Source organism: Bison bison, unplaced genomic scaffold (genome assembly GCF_000754665.1).
Source record: "Bison bison bison isolate TAMUID 2011002044 unplaced genomic scaffold, Bison_UMD1.0 scf7180017859413, whole genome shotgun sequence".
Taxonomy (NCBI): Eukaryota; Metazoa; Chordata; class Mammalia; order Artiodactyla; family Bovidae; genus Bison; species Bison bison.
Genome location: NW_011489985.1, coordinates 38,758 through 52,130, shown reverse-complemented (window position 1 = coordinate 52,130; position 13,373 = coordinate 38,758). Strand labels below are relative to the sequence as shown.

Here is a 13,373-nt window from a genome sequence, read left to right as displayed (position 1 = left end):
AGGATATCCTTGCAGTCCAAAGGACTCTCAAGAGCCTTCTCCAACACCACAGTTCAAAAGCATCAATTCTTCGGCGCTCAACTTTCTTTATAGTCCGACTCTCACATCCATACATGACCACTGGATCAACCATAGCTTTGACTAGATGGACCTTTGTTGGCAAAGTAATGTCTCTCTTTTAATATTCTCTCTAGGTTGGTCATAGCTTTTCTTCCTCAGAGCATCACTCAAAACCTTCTCTATGGAAATATTCCCTCATTATCAAACAGGAGCCCAAACACACTCTAACTTTCCACTTTCCATTTTTTTTTTTTTTAATTCTCATCCTACAACTTCTAAAGAGGGATTTACTTGGCAATTCTTTGTTAGCTTGTATTCATATGCATCTGACTTCTTTCACAGGAAGCAGCTCACTGGACAATGTACTGAGTCTGTCTGCTTCCTGCTGAATTCCGAGGCTCAGCTCTTGTTGGCACTAAATCTGTATGCACTGAATTCAGGTCCAAGTGTGGACAGGAAGAATCTTACAGAATACATGTTCTTTATGATGCCTCAGTTCAGTTCAGTTCAGTCGCTCAGTCGTGTCCGACTCTTTGCAACTCCATAAATTGCAGCACACCAGGCCTCCCTGTCCATCACCAACTCCCGGAGTTCACTCAAACTCACGTCGAGGTAAATGTTTACAGCACAGTGTACTGAACTTATTTCTCATCTGTGACTGTCAGAGGAACTGGAAATCAAGACCCTGTGCAGAGAAATGAAGCTTTTCTCTGCCTCCTTGCGCACAACTTGAGAAGGGCCAGCCGGGGGTTTACCGTTGCTGACGACGGCTCTTGTTTCTAACCTACCATCAGCTAACGCTCGCCCATCATTACAGTAAGGTGGAGGAGGCGGAAAACCCCAATTCCAATATAAATGATGTTAACCACACACTTTGATCAAGGAGCACGTCAAGAGGCTGATTGACTGAAATATCCAGAAAGGAAGGAAGCATCCGTCATTCAGAAAACTAACGTGTGATGAAAAAGAAAACATGTTTCAGCGCCGTTCTCCCAAATCATCCCCCGCCTCCCTCTCCCACAGAGTCCAAAAGACTGTTCTGTACATCTGTGTCTCTTTTGCTGTCTCTCATACAGGGTTATCGTTACCATCTTTCTAAATTCCGTATACATGCGTTAGTATACTGTATTGGTGTTTTCCTTTCTGGCTTACTTCACTCTGTGTATTATCATATAAGAAACGCATCGCCAGTCCAGGTTCGATGCAGGATACAGGAAGCTTGGGCCTGGTGCACTGGGATGACCCAGAGGGATGGAATGGGGAGGGAGGAGGGAAGGGGGTTCAGGATGGGGAACATGTGTACACCTGTGGCAGATTCATGTTGATGTATGGCAAAACCAATACAATATTGTAAAGTAATTAGCCTCCAATGAAAATAAATAAATTTAAATTAAAAAAAGAAGATAACGGACACTGATTGACAAATACCAGTGTGGAAACATAAAAACAAAGGAGCAGAATGGTGAGATACACTGTGACCTTTGTCTATGGGACCGGTCCTCTCTGATATTTGTAGGAAATTTACTCCTCCTCAAGTCAACCTGCAACAAGTCAAAAAGTTTCCATGAGTATTAGGAAATTTATGGATATGTTACTATTTTTTTCTTTTCATCTCTCTCTTTTCCTCTTCTCCTGGAGAGCTCCGACAGGTTCTCAATGGAAAATATGAGCTCAAAGGAAGCTCTGAGTGGTGATGATTTTTAGCAGGATCACTTGAGGCAAAGTATACATAGCACTGCCTCCACTCCACTGAGTGTTGATCTGTCCTTTACAGGGGCTCTGTGTACCTCAAAGTGTCTCCCTGACATTTAGTAACAAACACCCCGTCTTTCCTGAGTGAGACTGATGGGGCAGCCTTGGAAGATCTGCTGAAATCTACAGCCTGGGTTGACCATTGAGAGGGGCCCCTCCTCTGTGTTACCCGGCTTCTAGGTGGGAACTCCCTAGAGACCAACATGCAGTTCTAGCTTCCATCTCTGTACATTCGAATTTATCTAACTGAGCCCTGATGGCTCTCTTTCCCTGACACCACAGGTCTCAGGGACAGTCACAGAGTTGGGGTGTGGGGTGACTTCTAAACTCACTTGGGGCCAGTGTACTCAAACCTTCTAAGCTTTCTTCCTTGTCCAATAGATGGTGTTAACGAGGACCACTTCTGCTGAAGCCATGCACCCATGCGTGTGACTGAATGACCTTTGGCTCTGGAGCCAAGATCCTTCACAGGCCCAGCTGGAAATAAATCGCTGACAAACTTCCTCAGGCATGAGGTTAAGGAGCATTGATTAGGTGAGGTTAAGGAGCGTTGATTAAGCGAGGTTAAGTGGCTTCCCTGGTGGCTCAGACGGTAAAGCATCTGCCTGCAATGTGGGAGACCAGGGTTCGATTCCTGGGTCGGGAAGATCCCCTGGAGCAGGAAATGGCAATCCACTCCAGCACTCATGCCTGGAAAATCCCATGGATGGAGGAGCCTGATAGGCTACAGTCCATGGGGTTGCAAAGAGTCGGACACGACTGAGCGACTTCACTTTCACTTTCAAGGAGTGTTGATTAGGTGAGGTTAAGGAGCCTTGATTAGGTCCTCCTCTTAATTATAAGAAGTACAGAGCCCGCTGTGAGGCTGAAGGAAGGGATAAAGACTTTGTTTTGACATGTTTGTCATCCCAGAGAAATAGGAGGCTTTCCAATAGTCTCGTGGGAAATATTTTCAAGTTTATTAAATGATACACTCAATTTAATTTTAGAAAAAACATTTAAAAATATCTAAATGTTAAGGAAACAATACAGGAATGGGGGTATATGTACCTTGGACAGCACATTCCAGTTTGATGTCAGAATATAAAGGAAAATAAACATTCCTGACCTTGAACTATCAGATGTGTTTGTGAGTTCTCATTCACTCTAAAGGTCAGATGTCCAGATTCCCTCAAGCTTCTCCTAAAACAATCGTCATGATAACAATGATGAAATTACATAAAAGATGGCTCCTGCCAAGCAGGATACTGAAGATGACTCCTGTGTAACCTTGGTCTCAGGAGGAACAACCATTGGTTCATGACACGTCACGCCAACATATCAGCCCTATAAAAAGTGGCGCCAGCTTCCATCCTCTCCAGCTACTGGAATACCCTCAGCCTCGACAGAAGAAAGACCACGGGAGCCTCAAGATGAAGGTTTTGTTCCTGAGTCTACTTCTTGGTGTGATTTGTGCTGCCCAAGAAGAGGAAGCTCAGCCAAGTCTCTCAGAGGTACCAGGGATGGTCTGATCTGGGAGGAGGTCTTGCAGAGAGAGAGAGAGAGTGTGTGTGTGTGTGTTCCTTTTGTGATTTTGTTATTGTGGACCCATAATGTGAGCCATCTCCCTCCATCTCAACACTGCTCTATTTACGGGCTCTATGCCTGTTCTGTTTCATCTCTACTGTGTATTAGTTGCCTCTTATGCACTTTTTTTCTCTGCTCTAGTAACAGATCAGCCAAACAGCTGTTGGATTCGAGATCCTGCATTTGACATCAGAGCTCAAGCTCTCTCAGAAATGTCTCAATTGCTTCTTTCCCTCTAACTTCACTTTTCCCTTATTTTATAAACCCTCCTTTTTTTCAGTCAGTTCTGATTATGTCTCTGACTTGCAACACTGATAGGAAACTCATGCCTGATGAGGCTGGATGAAAGAGAAGGACAAGGACTACAATTTCTGAGGGGAATTTTACTGTTAGCTTTCAGGGCAATGGAGAACCGCCTACATTGCATCCAGTAACCTGGGGAAGATCAAGCCCAACGGGCCATTCAGGGTTTACCTCCACAAACTTCTGTTTGATGATGAACAGGGCACAGTAGACTTCTACTTCTTTGTCAAGTAAGTAAAAATCACCCAGAAGGAAAACACATGTAAACCCCGAGCTTCAGGGAGGGTGTGTCTCCCCCATCTGCAGGGAGCTCTCTGGATGTGTTGAGACCATGGCACCCTGAGTTGTGGGGCTGAGCAGGGTCTCTGAGCTGGGGGTGCAGTTCCCCTGTGAGTCTCCAGGGAATCTCCTGGAGCCTTTGCTTGGGGGCGGGGTGTTCCAGAAGCTCCACTCGCATCAACTCATTAAAGCGATGAGGGACACATATACAATCTCCTTATGTCACATAAGCATATCATGTGTACTTGTGTGTTTCCTTGTAAGTGTATAGGTCTTAACATTTGTGTCTTTCAGTGTTTAATCCTCTTATAGTACTGTGATGGAAGAAGAGTGTGTGTTTTCATAAAATTAAATATTTCTTTTCCTAAGTGGGTGATTTCCCCCCCTATTATTTAATCAATTATTTCCCAGGTTATGAGAACACCCAAGGTCTGTCATGATGACAACCATCTGTTTACAGGAAGTATTTTTTAAAAACAGGTATTCTTTTATTTTTCTAAAATTCTAGATTCTTCCATATTCTGCTTTAAACATGATTTACCCTGTATTTGAAGTTTATCTTTGGAACTACGGCTCAGATTTAATAGACAAGCCCTCCTTGTCACTTGATACTGACTTGCCCTCAGAGAACATGTTTCCTCTCTTTTAAAGGTCACATTATAGCAGAACCCGCGGGCGCGCGTCCCGAGGCGTAGGCTACGTCGTCACGTCAGCGCGGGAGAGAGAAAGACAGGAGCCGACTCGGCAGGGACCGGGGGACGGGAAAGAAAAGAAAAATAAATAAAAAAAAATAAAGGTCACATTATTACAGGCATTAAGCTTACCTGTCACACTTAATCTTTGGGAAGAAACAAAGAAAATCCTAATTTTATATCCATTTTTTTCATGACTTTAATCCACCTGCTTGAATGTGTTTTTGTTTTTAAGACACAAGGGAAAATGGGAATATAAACACGTCTCGGGAATAAAGCAAGAGGATGGCACTTACGCTGTTGACTGTAAGTATGACTGTTTCACTGGTCAGAGTATGCTTGGGTGGAAATCTTGGCACAACTTCCTTCCGGAATCCCACACAGCTGAATTCTACTCCTACAAACAGTCAGAGGAGTGAGCATGCTCCTGTCCATAAGATCTCCAAGCATTTTATTTTGTCAGGAGACAAGGGTTCAAACATATGGCTTGGAGGTCTCCACCCAATTATGAGTGTTACCCAATGATATAGCATGTGGAGACCTGTATTTCATATGGTTCTCACACATAACTTACAACAACCTTATGAACTGATGTCTCAGGAGTCTTAAGTATGCACATCAGTATCATTCACTCAAACAAAAAAAAATCTTAAAACATGTTAATATATCCAAGGCTCAGTGGATGAACATAAATCCAAGGAAATGATCCTGAGTTCAATCATCAAGGCAGCTTCTGTTGAAAGCCATGGGGATGCTGGCTAACACTTACATCCCTGCGGCTGCTGCTGCTGAGTCGCTTCAGTCGTGTCCGACTCTGTGCGACCCCATAGACGGCAGCCCACCGGGCTTCCCCGTCCCTGGGATTCTCCAGGCAAGAACACTGGAGTGGGTTGCCATTTCCTTCTCCAATGCATGAAAGTGAAAAGTGGAAGGGAAGTCGCTCAGTCGTGTCCGACTCCTAGCGACCCCATGGACTGCAGCCCACCAAGCTCCTCCGTCCATGGGATTTGCCAGGCAAGAGTCCTGGAGTGGGGTGCCATAACAGCCCCAAAATACATTCCTCTTTTTATGGGGCCTAAAGGGTATATATTTGACTACAACTTAAGTGTATCCAATTAACTGTATGAAAATTAGGAAAGAGAAAAGTCTTGTCTGTTTCGCTCGGGGCCATAACGACCATCGCGTTCAGCTCACCCGCGGAGTTAGACAGAATCTATATGGCACGTACCGTTGCTGCTACACTCAAAATGTCACAATACATCCAACGGACAAGACTTTAAGGCAAAGTTGTACATATGTATCTTTTCTCTCTCTCTCACAGATGAGGGTAAAAATGTATTTGAGGTTAGTTATGTGTCCAACAACATTCTAGTAGCACATAACACCAACGTGGATGAGCACGGCAAGAAAACAGTACTGACTGGGCTATTTGGTACGTATGACATCCTCCTGTTCACATGGACACCATCATGGAACATTTCCTTTGTCTGTATATTTGTCCATAAAATCAGGGTATGGTGGCTATATCCATTACTCAGTCTACGGGACCCACTTCTTTTCGTTCACAGTGTTAGGGACTCTGGAAAGTAATCTACCAGGGAAGAGGAGCTTGTAGGGCTATGGGGATCAGATCATCAGGAATTTAAAAATAGTTCTCACCTGTGGAAATTTCGAAATTAACTGAATTTTACTAAAAACAGCTTAAATTTTTTTTTTAATTTTAATGGGAGGAAAATTACAATGGTTTTTAGTTTTTTTGTTTGTTTTGTTTTTTTTAAACACCTCAATTAATGTCAAGCCATGGCTAAAATGAGGCTACTCTCCATTTCCTCAGTTGATACCAGCTTCTCAGTACTCTCTAAGCCTTGGAACAGAAACTTTTATAATAAAACTTCATCCCTTTCAAATGTTCACATGCGTCGTTTTTATGAACACTGATAACACCCCCAAATAACCACACTGAGAAGTGTGAAGCACCTGCTTAGTGAGAAGTGGGAGAGATATGTGAACCAACAAGATATCAGGCGTCTACTCCAAGAAAGGTATAGGGTAGAGCGGTGTATTATTACAGAATAGTTTGTGTCCCATTATCATGTGTGACGTGGTGAACATGTCTCTCTGTCAGGGGAGAATCCTGTTTCCTATTTATTTGGGTCCAGAACATGACCTGAGTGGCAGCTGCAGATATCTGGGAAGCTGGTCATGGGGCAGGTCATTTCCTCACTGTGATGGATTGGCCCCCAAATTCACTGAGCTACTGCGAGTCTCTAAGGGTCCTGTTACTGATACTGCTGGGGATCTAGCCACACAGTTGGACAGAAATTAATTCCTAAGACAGACAGCAGATTTCTGTGTCATGGGAATTACAAATTGTTTGAGGCTTAATTTGTAACAAGCCAAGATCTGACTTGCACACTCAACTACTTTTTCTGCACTGAGGAATTTCTCTGGGATCTCAGAGGTAAACATTCTGTTTTCTGCATGGTATTTTTCAGTTAAAGTAAATATTGAAGACGAAAGCTTGCAGAAGTTCAAGGAGCTGACTCAAGAGAAAGGGATTGAAGAGGAAAATGTTGTGAATTTCATCGAAACTGGTAAATGAATTATATACTTTTTCCTAAATATATCATTCACCCGATAGGTAAATATTCTATTAGTAAGCAAATCAACTTATTGAAAATTTCTTTCTCCAGAAATAATATTTACCATAATCTCTTACTTAAAAACAAACCACAAAACCAGCCTTGTAAATCCTTTGGAATGGTAGTAATCTGTGAATCTTTATTTCCTGTCCTTTTCATCTTCCCCCAGATGACTAGCTTTCTTGAGGAAAACTATGCATTTCAAATCAGTCTCGGGGTAAGTGAAAAACATTGGTTATTAATGGTGCTGCATTAAATAAATCGATAAGGACACATGGTGATTTCATACCTGTCCCATTTTGTAGGTAATGGTTTTTTTGCCCCAACAACTTACATTCTATCACTAGAGAACTTTTATTGTTCCATTAGCTTATTTCTCTTCTCTGGAGCCATATTAAATCGCAAGTGGGTTGCTTGATTAATGCTAAGCAGCTTTGGTGAGAAAGCCATATCCTGCAGGAATCTTGCAGACCAGAGTCATCAGAGAGAAGCAGGAATGACCACAAGTGGGTGGAAACTAATTAGTGTTCCCGTCAGTCCTGACCTCACGGTTGTCCACACACACCCTTCCTCCAGGAAAATTGGGATTAGAGAGAGCTCACGCTTTCTGCAAGACTAGCGTTTAATCACATATGTTTATGACAGAACCTAAAAGGACCTCTCACCATGTGTCTGAAGCATGCATTTCGAGTATATTCCCCTTCAGGAGATTTTCTTAAAGTGAGACCTTTAAACTTTCTAAACTAAGACAGCTTCAGAAATTGTCACTGATCTCGTAAAGTGTGGCTTCTAATTTTCTGTTGAAGAAAAAAATGAAAGACAAAAATCAAAGAAAAACTCCAGCTTCTTAGTGAGTGTGATAAGAAAGATGCGGGGCATATAGTCAGTGGAATATCACTCAGTCATTAAAAAGAATGAAATCATGCATTTGCACCAACATGGATGGACCTGGAGATTGCCATACCAAGTGAGGTAAGTCAAAAGAAAAAGATAAATATCACATGATATCACTTATATGTGGAATCTGAACCATGACATGGAGGAACTTATTTACAAAATAGACTCAGTGATGTGGAGAAGAAACTTGTGGTTGTCAAGGGGGAGGAGGCTGGGGAAGAGAAGGATGGGGAGTTTGGGTTTAGCAGATGCAACTGTTATCTATAGGATGGATAGACAGTGAGGTCAAACTGTGTCTCATAGGGAACTGTCCGCAGTACTCTGTAGAAACCTACATAGGAAAGGAATTTGAAAAAGAATAGATGTTTATATGTGTACATACAAATTAATCAATTTGCTGGACTCCTGAAACTAAAATAGCATTGTCAATCAAATATACTCCAACATAAAAACTAAAAAATTGATTCTTCAAGACTGAAAAGATAGAACTTGCGGCATCAGAGGCGTGTGCTCCACTCACAACCCTGATCAGGCATTATGAAACTGTAGCTCCGAGAATTGACCCAAATGGGAAACGCTACCCCATATGTACCTCCTGGGGAAAATTCCACATGGACCCCCACCTACATCAGAGAGATGTGTAATATTGACATCCACCAGCATTCTGTCCATTGGGTCAGCTACCAGCTCCTGTACCATGGACAGTCTACCGCCCGAGGCTCACCCCTGTCAGCCGTCACACAGTTGACTCTCCTAAACCTTTGGTTCTGTTTTATTCACCTACAGAAAGAGTCCCTTGTCTCCATGGAATCAAGATCAACATGAAGACCACTTTCCTGGTTCCTGATTAACATGATCCTTCTCTCTTCATACTTACACTCTCTTTCCCCTCTCAAGTCTCCTAGTCTGTAATCACGTTCTGTCTGGTGGTATATGATTCCTGAGGATCTAATTAAATTGGTTTAATATACACCTGACTTATGTGTATCTGTAGAGAAAATCTCCTTTTTCAAAAGATGCACCTTAAATTTATCCAGAGACATATGCCTTTAACGGAGAAGGCAATGGCACCCCACTCCAGTACTCTTGCCTGGAAAATCCCATGGATGGAGGAGCCTGGTAGGCTGGAGTCCATGGGGTCGCTAAGAGTCGGACATGACTTAAGGACTTCACTTTCACTTTCATGCATTGGAGAAGGAAATGGCAACCCACTCCAGTGTTATTGCCTGGGGAACCCCAGGGACGGGGGAGCCTGGTGGGCTGCCGTCTATGGGGTCGCACAGAGTCGGGCACAACTGAAGTGACTTAGCAGCAGCAGCATATGGCTTTAAATGGATAGCTGCTCCATTAAAGATACTTATGGAGTAGAGATGTCCTAGAGGTGTCCAAGGGAGAGAAGAAAAAAGACCAAGTCTTCAGGGGACAGAGGATAGGGTTCAGAATCCTCTAACTGGAGGGAAGGGGACAGTCTGGTCAAGAAAGATGTCCCTAAAAAGCATCTTTCTTCATTACAAGGAAAGCAGCAGATATCCCACTCTCCGAGCTTCATGGGGAGAAAGTATAAGATGCCGTGGGCCACAACAGGATCAGTGGGTATCCTGACAGCACCAGAACGTCTGCAATTGAGCCAAAGGGCTTGATGTTTCTTCCCTTTTGGATCACTATGAATCCAAGGTCGGCAGGCATTGAGCCTTGGTCAATTCAGAGGACCCTGCACTCAGTGCAGTCTCTGCAGGAGCAAGACGATTGACAGAAAGGAGTCACAGCTGTTCACAACATCTAAAGGTGGACTTCCATCCTCATCTCCTTCAAAGAGCAGGGGGTGTTAGTGTTTCCACCCACTGTCACTAGGGGAGCACACTGCTCAGCTCCCCACGCTGCTCGAGGGCTTTACAATCTACAAGATCTAGCAGCCTCAGGATGTAGGACTTATTTCAAGGCCTGGGCCAAAGCATAGAGATGCAGCTTAAGAGCTGGCAGAATAAAACTAGATCTAGTGATATGTAACAGAATTAATGTCTTAGTTCCTACAGAGACTTGACCTCTAAATGAGCTACAGCTCAGTTGAGTTCAGTTCAGTCACTCAGTCATGTACGACTCTTTGCAACCCCATGGACTGCAGCACGCCAGTCCTTCCTGTCCATCACCAATTTCCAGAGTGTACTCAAATTCGTGTTCATTGAGTTGGTGATGCCATCCAATCACCTCATCCTCGGTCGTCCCCTTCTCCTCCCTTCAATCTTTCCCAGCACAGGGTCTTTTCAAATGAGTTAGCTCTTCACTTCAGGTGGCCAAAGTATTGGAGTCTCAGCTTCAGCAGCAGTCCTTCGAATGAATATTCAGGACTGATTTCCTTTAGAATGGACTGGCTGGATCTCCTTGCAGTCCAAGGGATTCTCAAGAGTCTTCTCCAACACCACAGTTCAAAAGCACCAATCCTTTGGGGCTCAGCTTTCTTTATAGTCCAACTCTCACATCCATACATATGACTACTGGAAAAACCATAGCCTTGACTAGATGGACCTTTGTTGGCAAAGTAATGTCTCTGCTTTTTAATATGCTGTCTAGGTTGGTCATAACTTTCCTTCCAAGGAGTAAGTGTCTTTTAATTTCATGGCTGCAGTGACCACCTTCAGTGATTTTCGAGCCCAAAATAATAAAGCCTGTCACTGTTTTCATTGTCTCCCCATCTATTTGTCATGAAGTGATGGGACCAGATGCCATGATCTTTTTTTTTCCCTCAGGATATAGGACTTTTTAAAATAGTTGGGCCAAAGCATAAAGATTCAGCTTAAGAGCTGGCAAAATAAAACTAAACCTAAGTGATATGTAGCAGAATTAATTGTTTTAGTTCCTACAGAGACTTGGCCTCCAAAGGAGCTACAGCTGGCCAATGTCAAAGGCACCAGTAATGAAAGTTTCCCTGGCTTAGTCGGTAGTAACAGAGGTCAGGGACAAGGTTTAAATTCTCCCACTTGTATAGCACAGAGTATGCAGTTTAAGTTATGACTGTGATCTTCACAGAACGTCTGGGAATGCTGGACTGATGGGTGGATACACACAGAGGCAACTGAACACAGAGGAATGGGGTGAATTTCTTAAGAAATTTTGAAGTGCAAGACCTGTCATGAACAAGTCAACAATTCTGAAATATCATATACACATATATGTATTTATGTGTGTGTATATATATAACCATATATACACACACACATATATACTCAAATATACATGTGTGTGACTATGTATCTGTGATAACTATATTAATAAAAAATGGATTATCACCACAAAGTCAAAAGATACAGACTATGAGTAAAGTATAAACAGATATATGTTTTTGGAATTAATACTTTTGACTAAAATATACACATTACATGCACGATGGGTTACAAAAATTAATATATGATAAACTCAAACATTTCTAATATCATTTGTCTATAAAACAAATGGATAATACTGTTCCTTAACTTGCAGGCCTAGTATATTTAATACAAAATTTAGAAGAAATGTCACTAAATTTAGAGAAAGCCGTCTACAGACACACGGTCATATGTGGTGATGGTGGTGGTTCAATCGCTAAGTTGATTCCAAGTCTTGGGACCCTGTGAGTTCATAGTAAAGTTTTTTTCCGTTCTAATTTGCTACTTAATTCTTTAAACAGAATTAGGTACCTCCGACAGATTTCTTTAAACTTTATAAGCCCAGGTGTGCTGTGTTCAGTCGCTCAGTCGTTTCCAACTCTTTACAACCCCATGGACTGTACCCTGCCAGGCTCCTCTGTCCATGGGATTCTCCAGGCAAGAATACTGGAGTGGGTTGCCATGCTTTCCTCCAGGGGATCTTTCCAACCTAGGAATTGAACCCAGGTCTCCCACATTGCAGGTGGATTGTTAACCATCTGAGCCACCAAACCTATGCTGCTGCTGCTGCTGCTAAGTCGCTTCAGTCGTGTCCGACTCTGTGCGACCCCAGAGACATCAGCCCACCAGGCTCTGCCGTCCCTGGGATTCTCCAGGCAAGAACACTGGAGTGGGTTGCCATTTCCTTCTCCAATGGATGAAAGTGAAAAGTGAAAGTGAAGTCACTCAGTTGTGTCCGACTCTTAGCGACCCCATGGACTGCAGCCTACCAGGCTCCTCCATCCATGGGATTTTCCAGGCAAGAGTACTGGAGTGGAGTGCCATTGCTTTCTCCGGATATATGCTATGGAACACTATTTAGTCATTTGCAGACAAGTGGGTGGACCTACAGACTGTCAGACAGAGTGTAGTAAGTTAAAGACATAAAAACAAATATTATCTATTAATACATGTATGTGGATTTTAGAGAAATGGTACATATAAACTAAATTCCAGAGCAGACATAGAGAGCAAACATATGGATACCAAGGGAGAAGGGGAGGATGGGATGGACTGGGAGATTGGGATTGACACAGTATACACTATGGATGTTGTTCAGTTACTAAGTTGTGTCCAACTCTTTGTGACCCCATGGACTGTAGCACACCAGGTTTCCCTGTTGTTGCTATTTCCTTAACTAGATGAGAGGACTAGACAAGCCATCTAATCAAGGCTATGGTTTTTCCCGTAGTCATGTATGGATGTGAGAGTTGGACTATAAAGAAAGCTGAGCACTGAAAAATTGATGCTTTTGAACTATGCTGTTGGAGAAGACACTTGAGAGTCCCTTGGACTGCAAGGAGATCCAACCAGTCCATCCTAAAGGAAATCACTCCTGAATATTCATTGGAAGCACCGATGTTGAAGCTGAAACTCCAATCCTTTGGCTACATGATGCGAAGAGCTGACTCATTTGAAAAGACCCTGATGGGGAAAGATTGAGGGCGGGAGAAGGGGATGTCAGAGGATGAGATGGTTGGATGGCATCACCAACTCGATGGACAAAAGTTTGAGCAAGCTCTGGGAGATGGTGGTGGACAGGGAGGCCTGGCGTGCTGCAGTCCTTGGGGTTGCAAAGAGTCGGACACGACTGAGTGACTGAACTGACTGAACTGACTTGCTATCTCCTGGAGTTTGCTCAAAGTCATGTCCACTGAAGTGGTGATACCATTCAACTATCTCATCCTCTGTCAACTCCTTCTCCTCCTGCCCTCAATCTTTCCCAGCATCTTTCCCTTCTTCTTTTGATACTATTGATACTACATATAAAACAGAGAACTAAT

General features: G+C 43.1%; 1 protein-coding gene across 1 annotated transcript in view; it reads left to right on the top strand.

Annotated features, from left to right (window-relative positions):
• The window catches only part of LOC104981863, a gene marked incomplete at its 5' end in the record, with an annotated part of 40,972 nt that extends 31,842 nt beyond the window's left edge, over positions 1–9,130 (top strand). The window contains 7 exons of the mRNA XM_010831118.1: positions 3,174–3,305; positions 3,772–3,911; positions 4,888–4,958; positions 5,974–6,084; positions 7,148–7,246; positions 7,464–7,511; positions 8,978–9,130. Of these exons, the coding sequence (XP_010829420.1) occupies positions 3,174–3,305; positions 3,772–3,911; positions 4,888–4,958; positions 5,974–6,084; positions 7,148–7,246; positions 7,464–7,471 (561 nt within the window). The remainder of the gene's footprint in view (positions 1–3,173; positions 3,306–3,771; positions 3,912–4,887; positions 4,959–5,973; positions 6,085–7,147; positions 7,247–7,463; positions 7,512–8,977) is intronic.
• Positions 9,131–13,373: the final 4,243 nt, after the last annotated feature.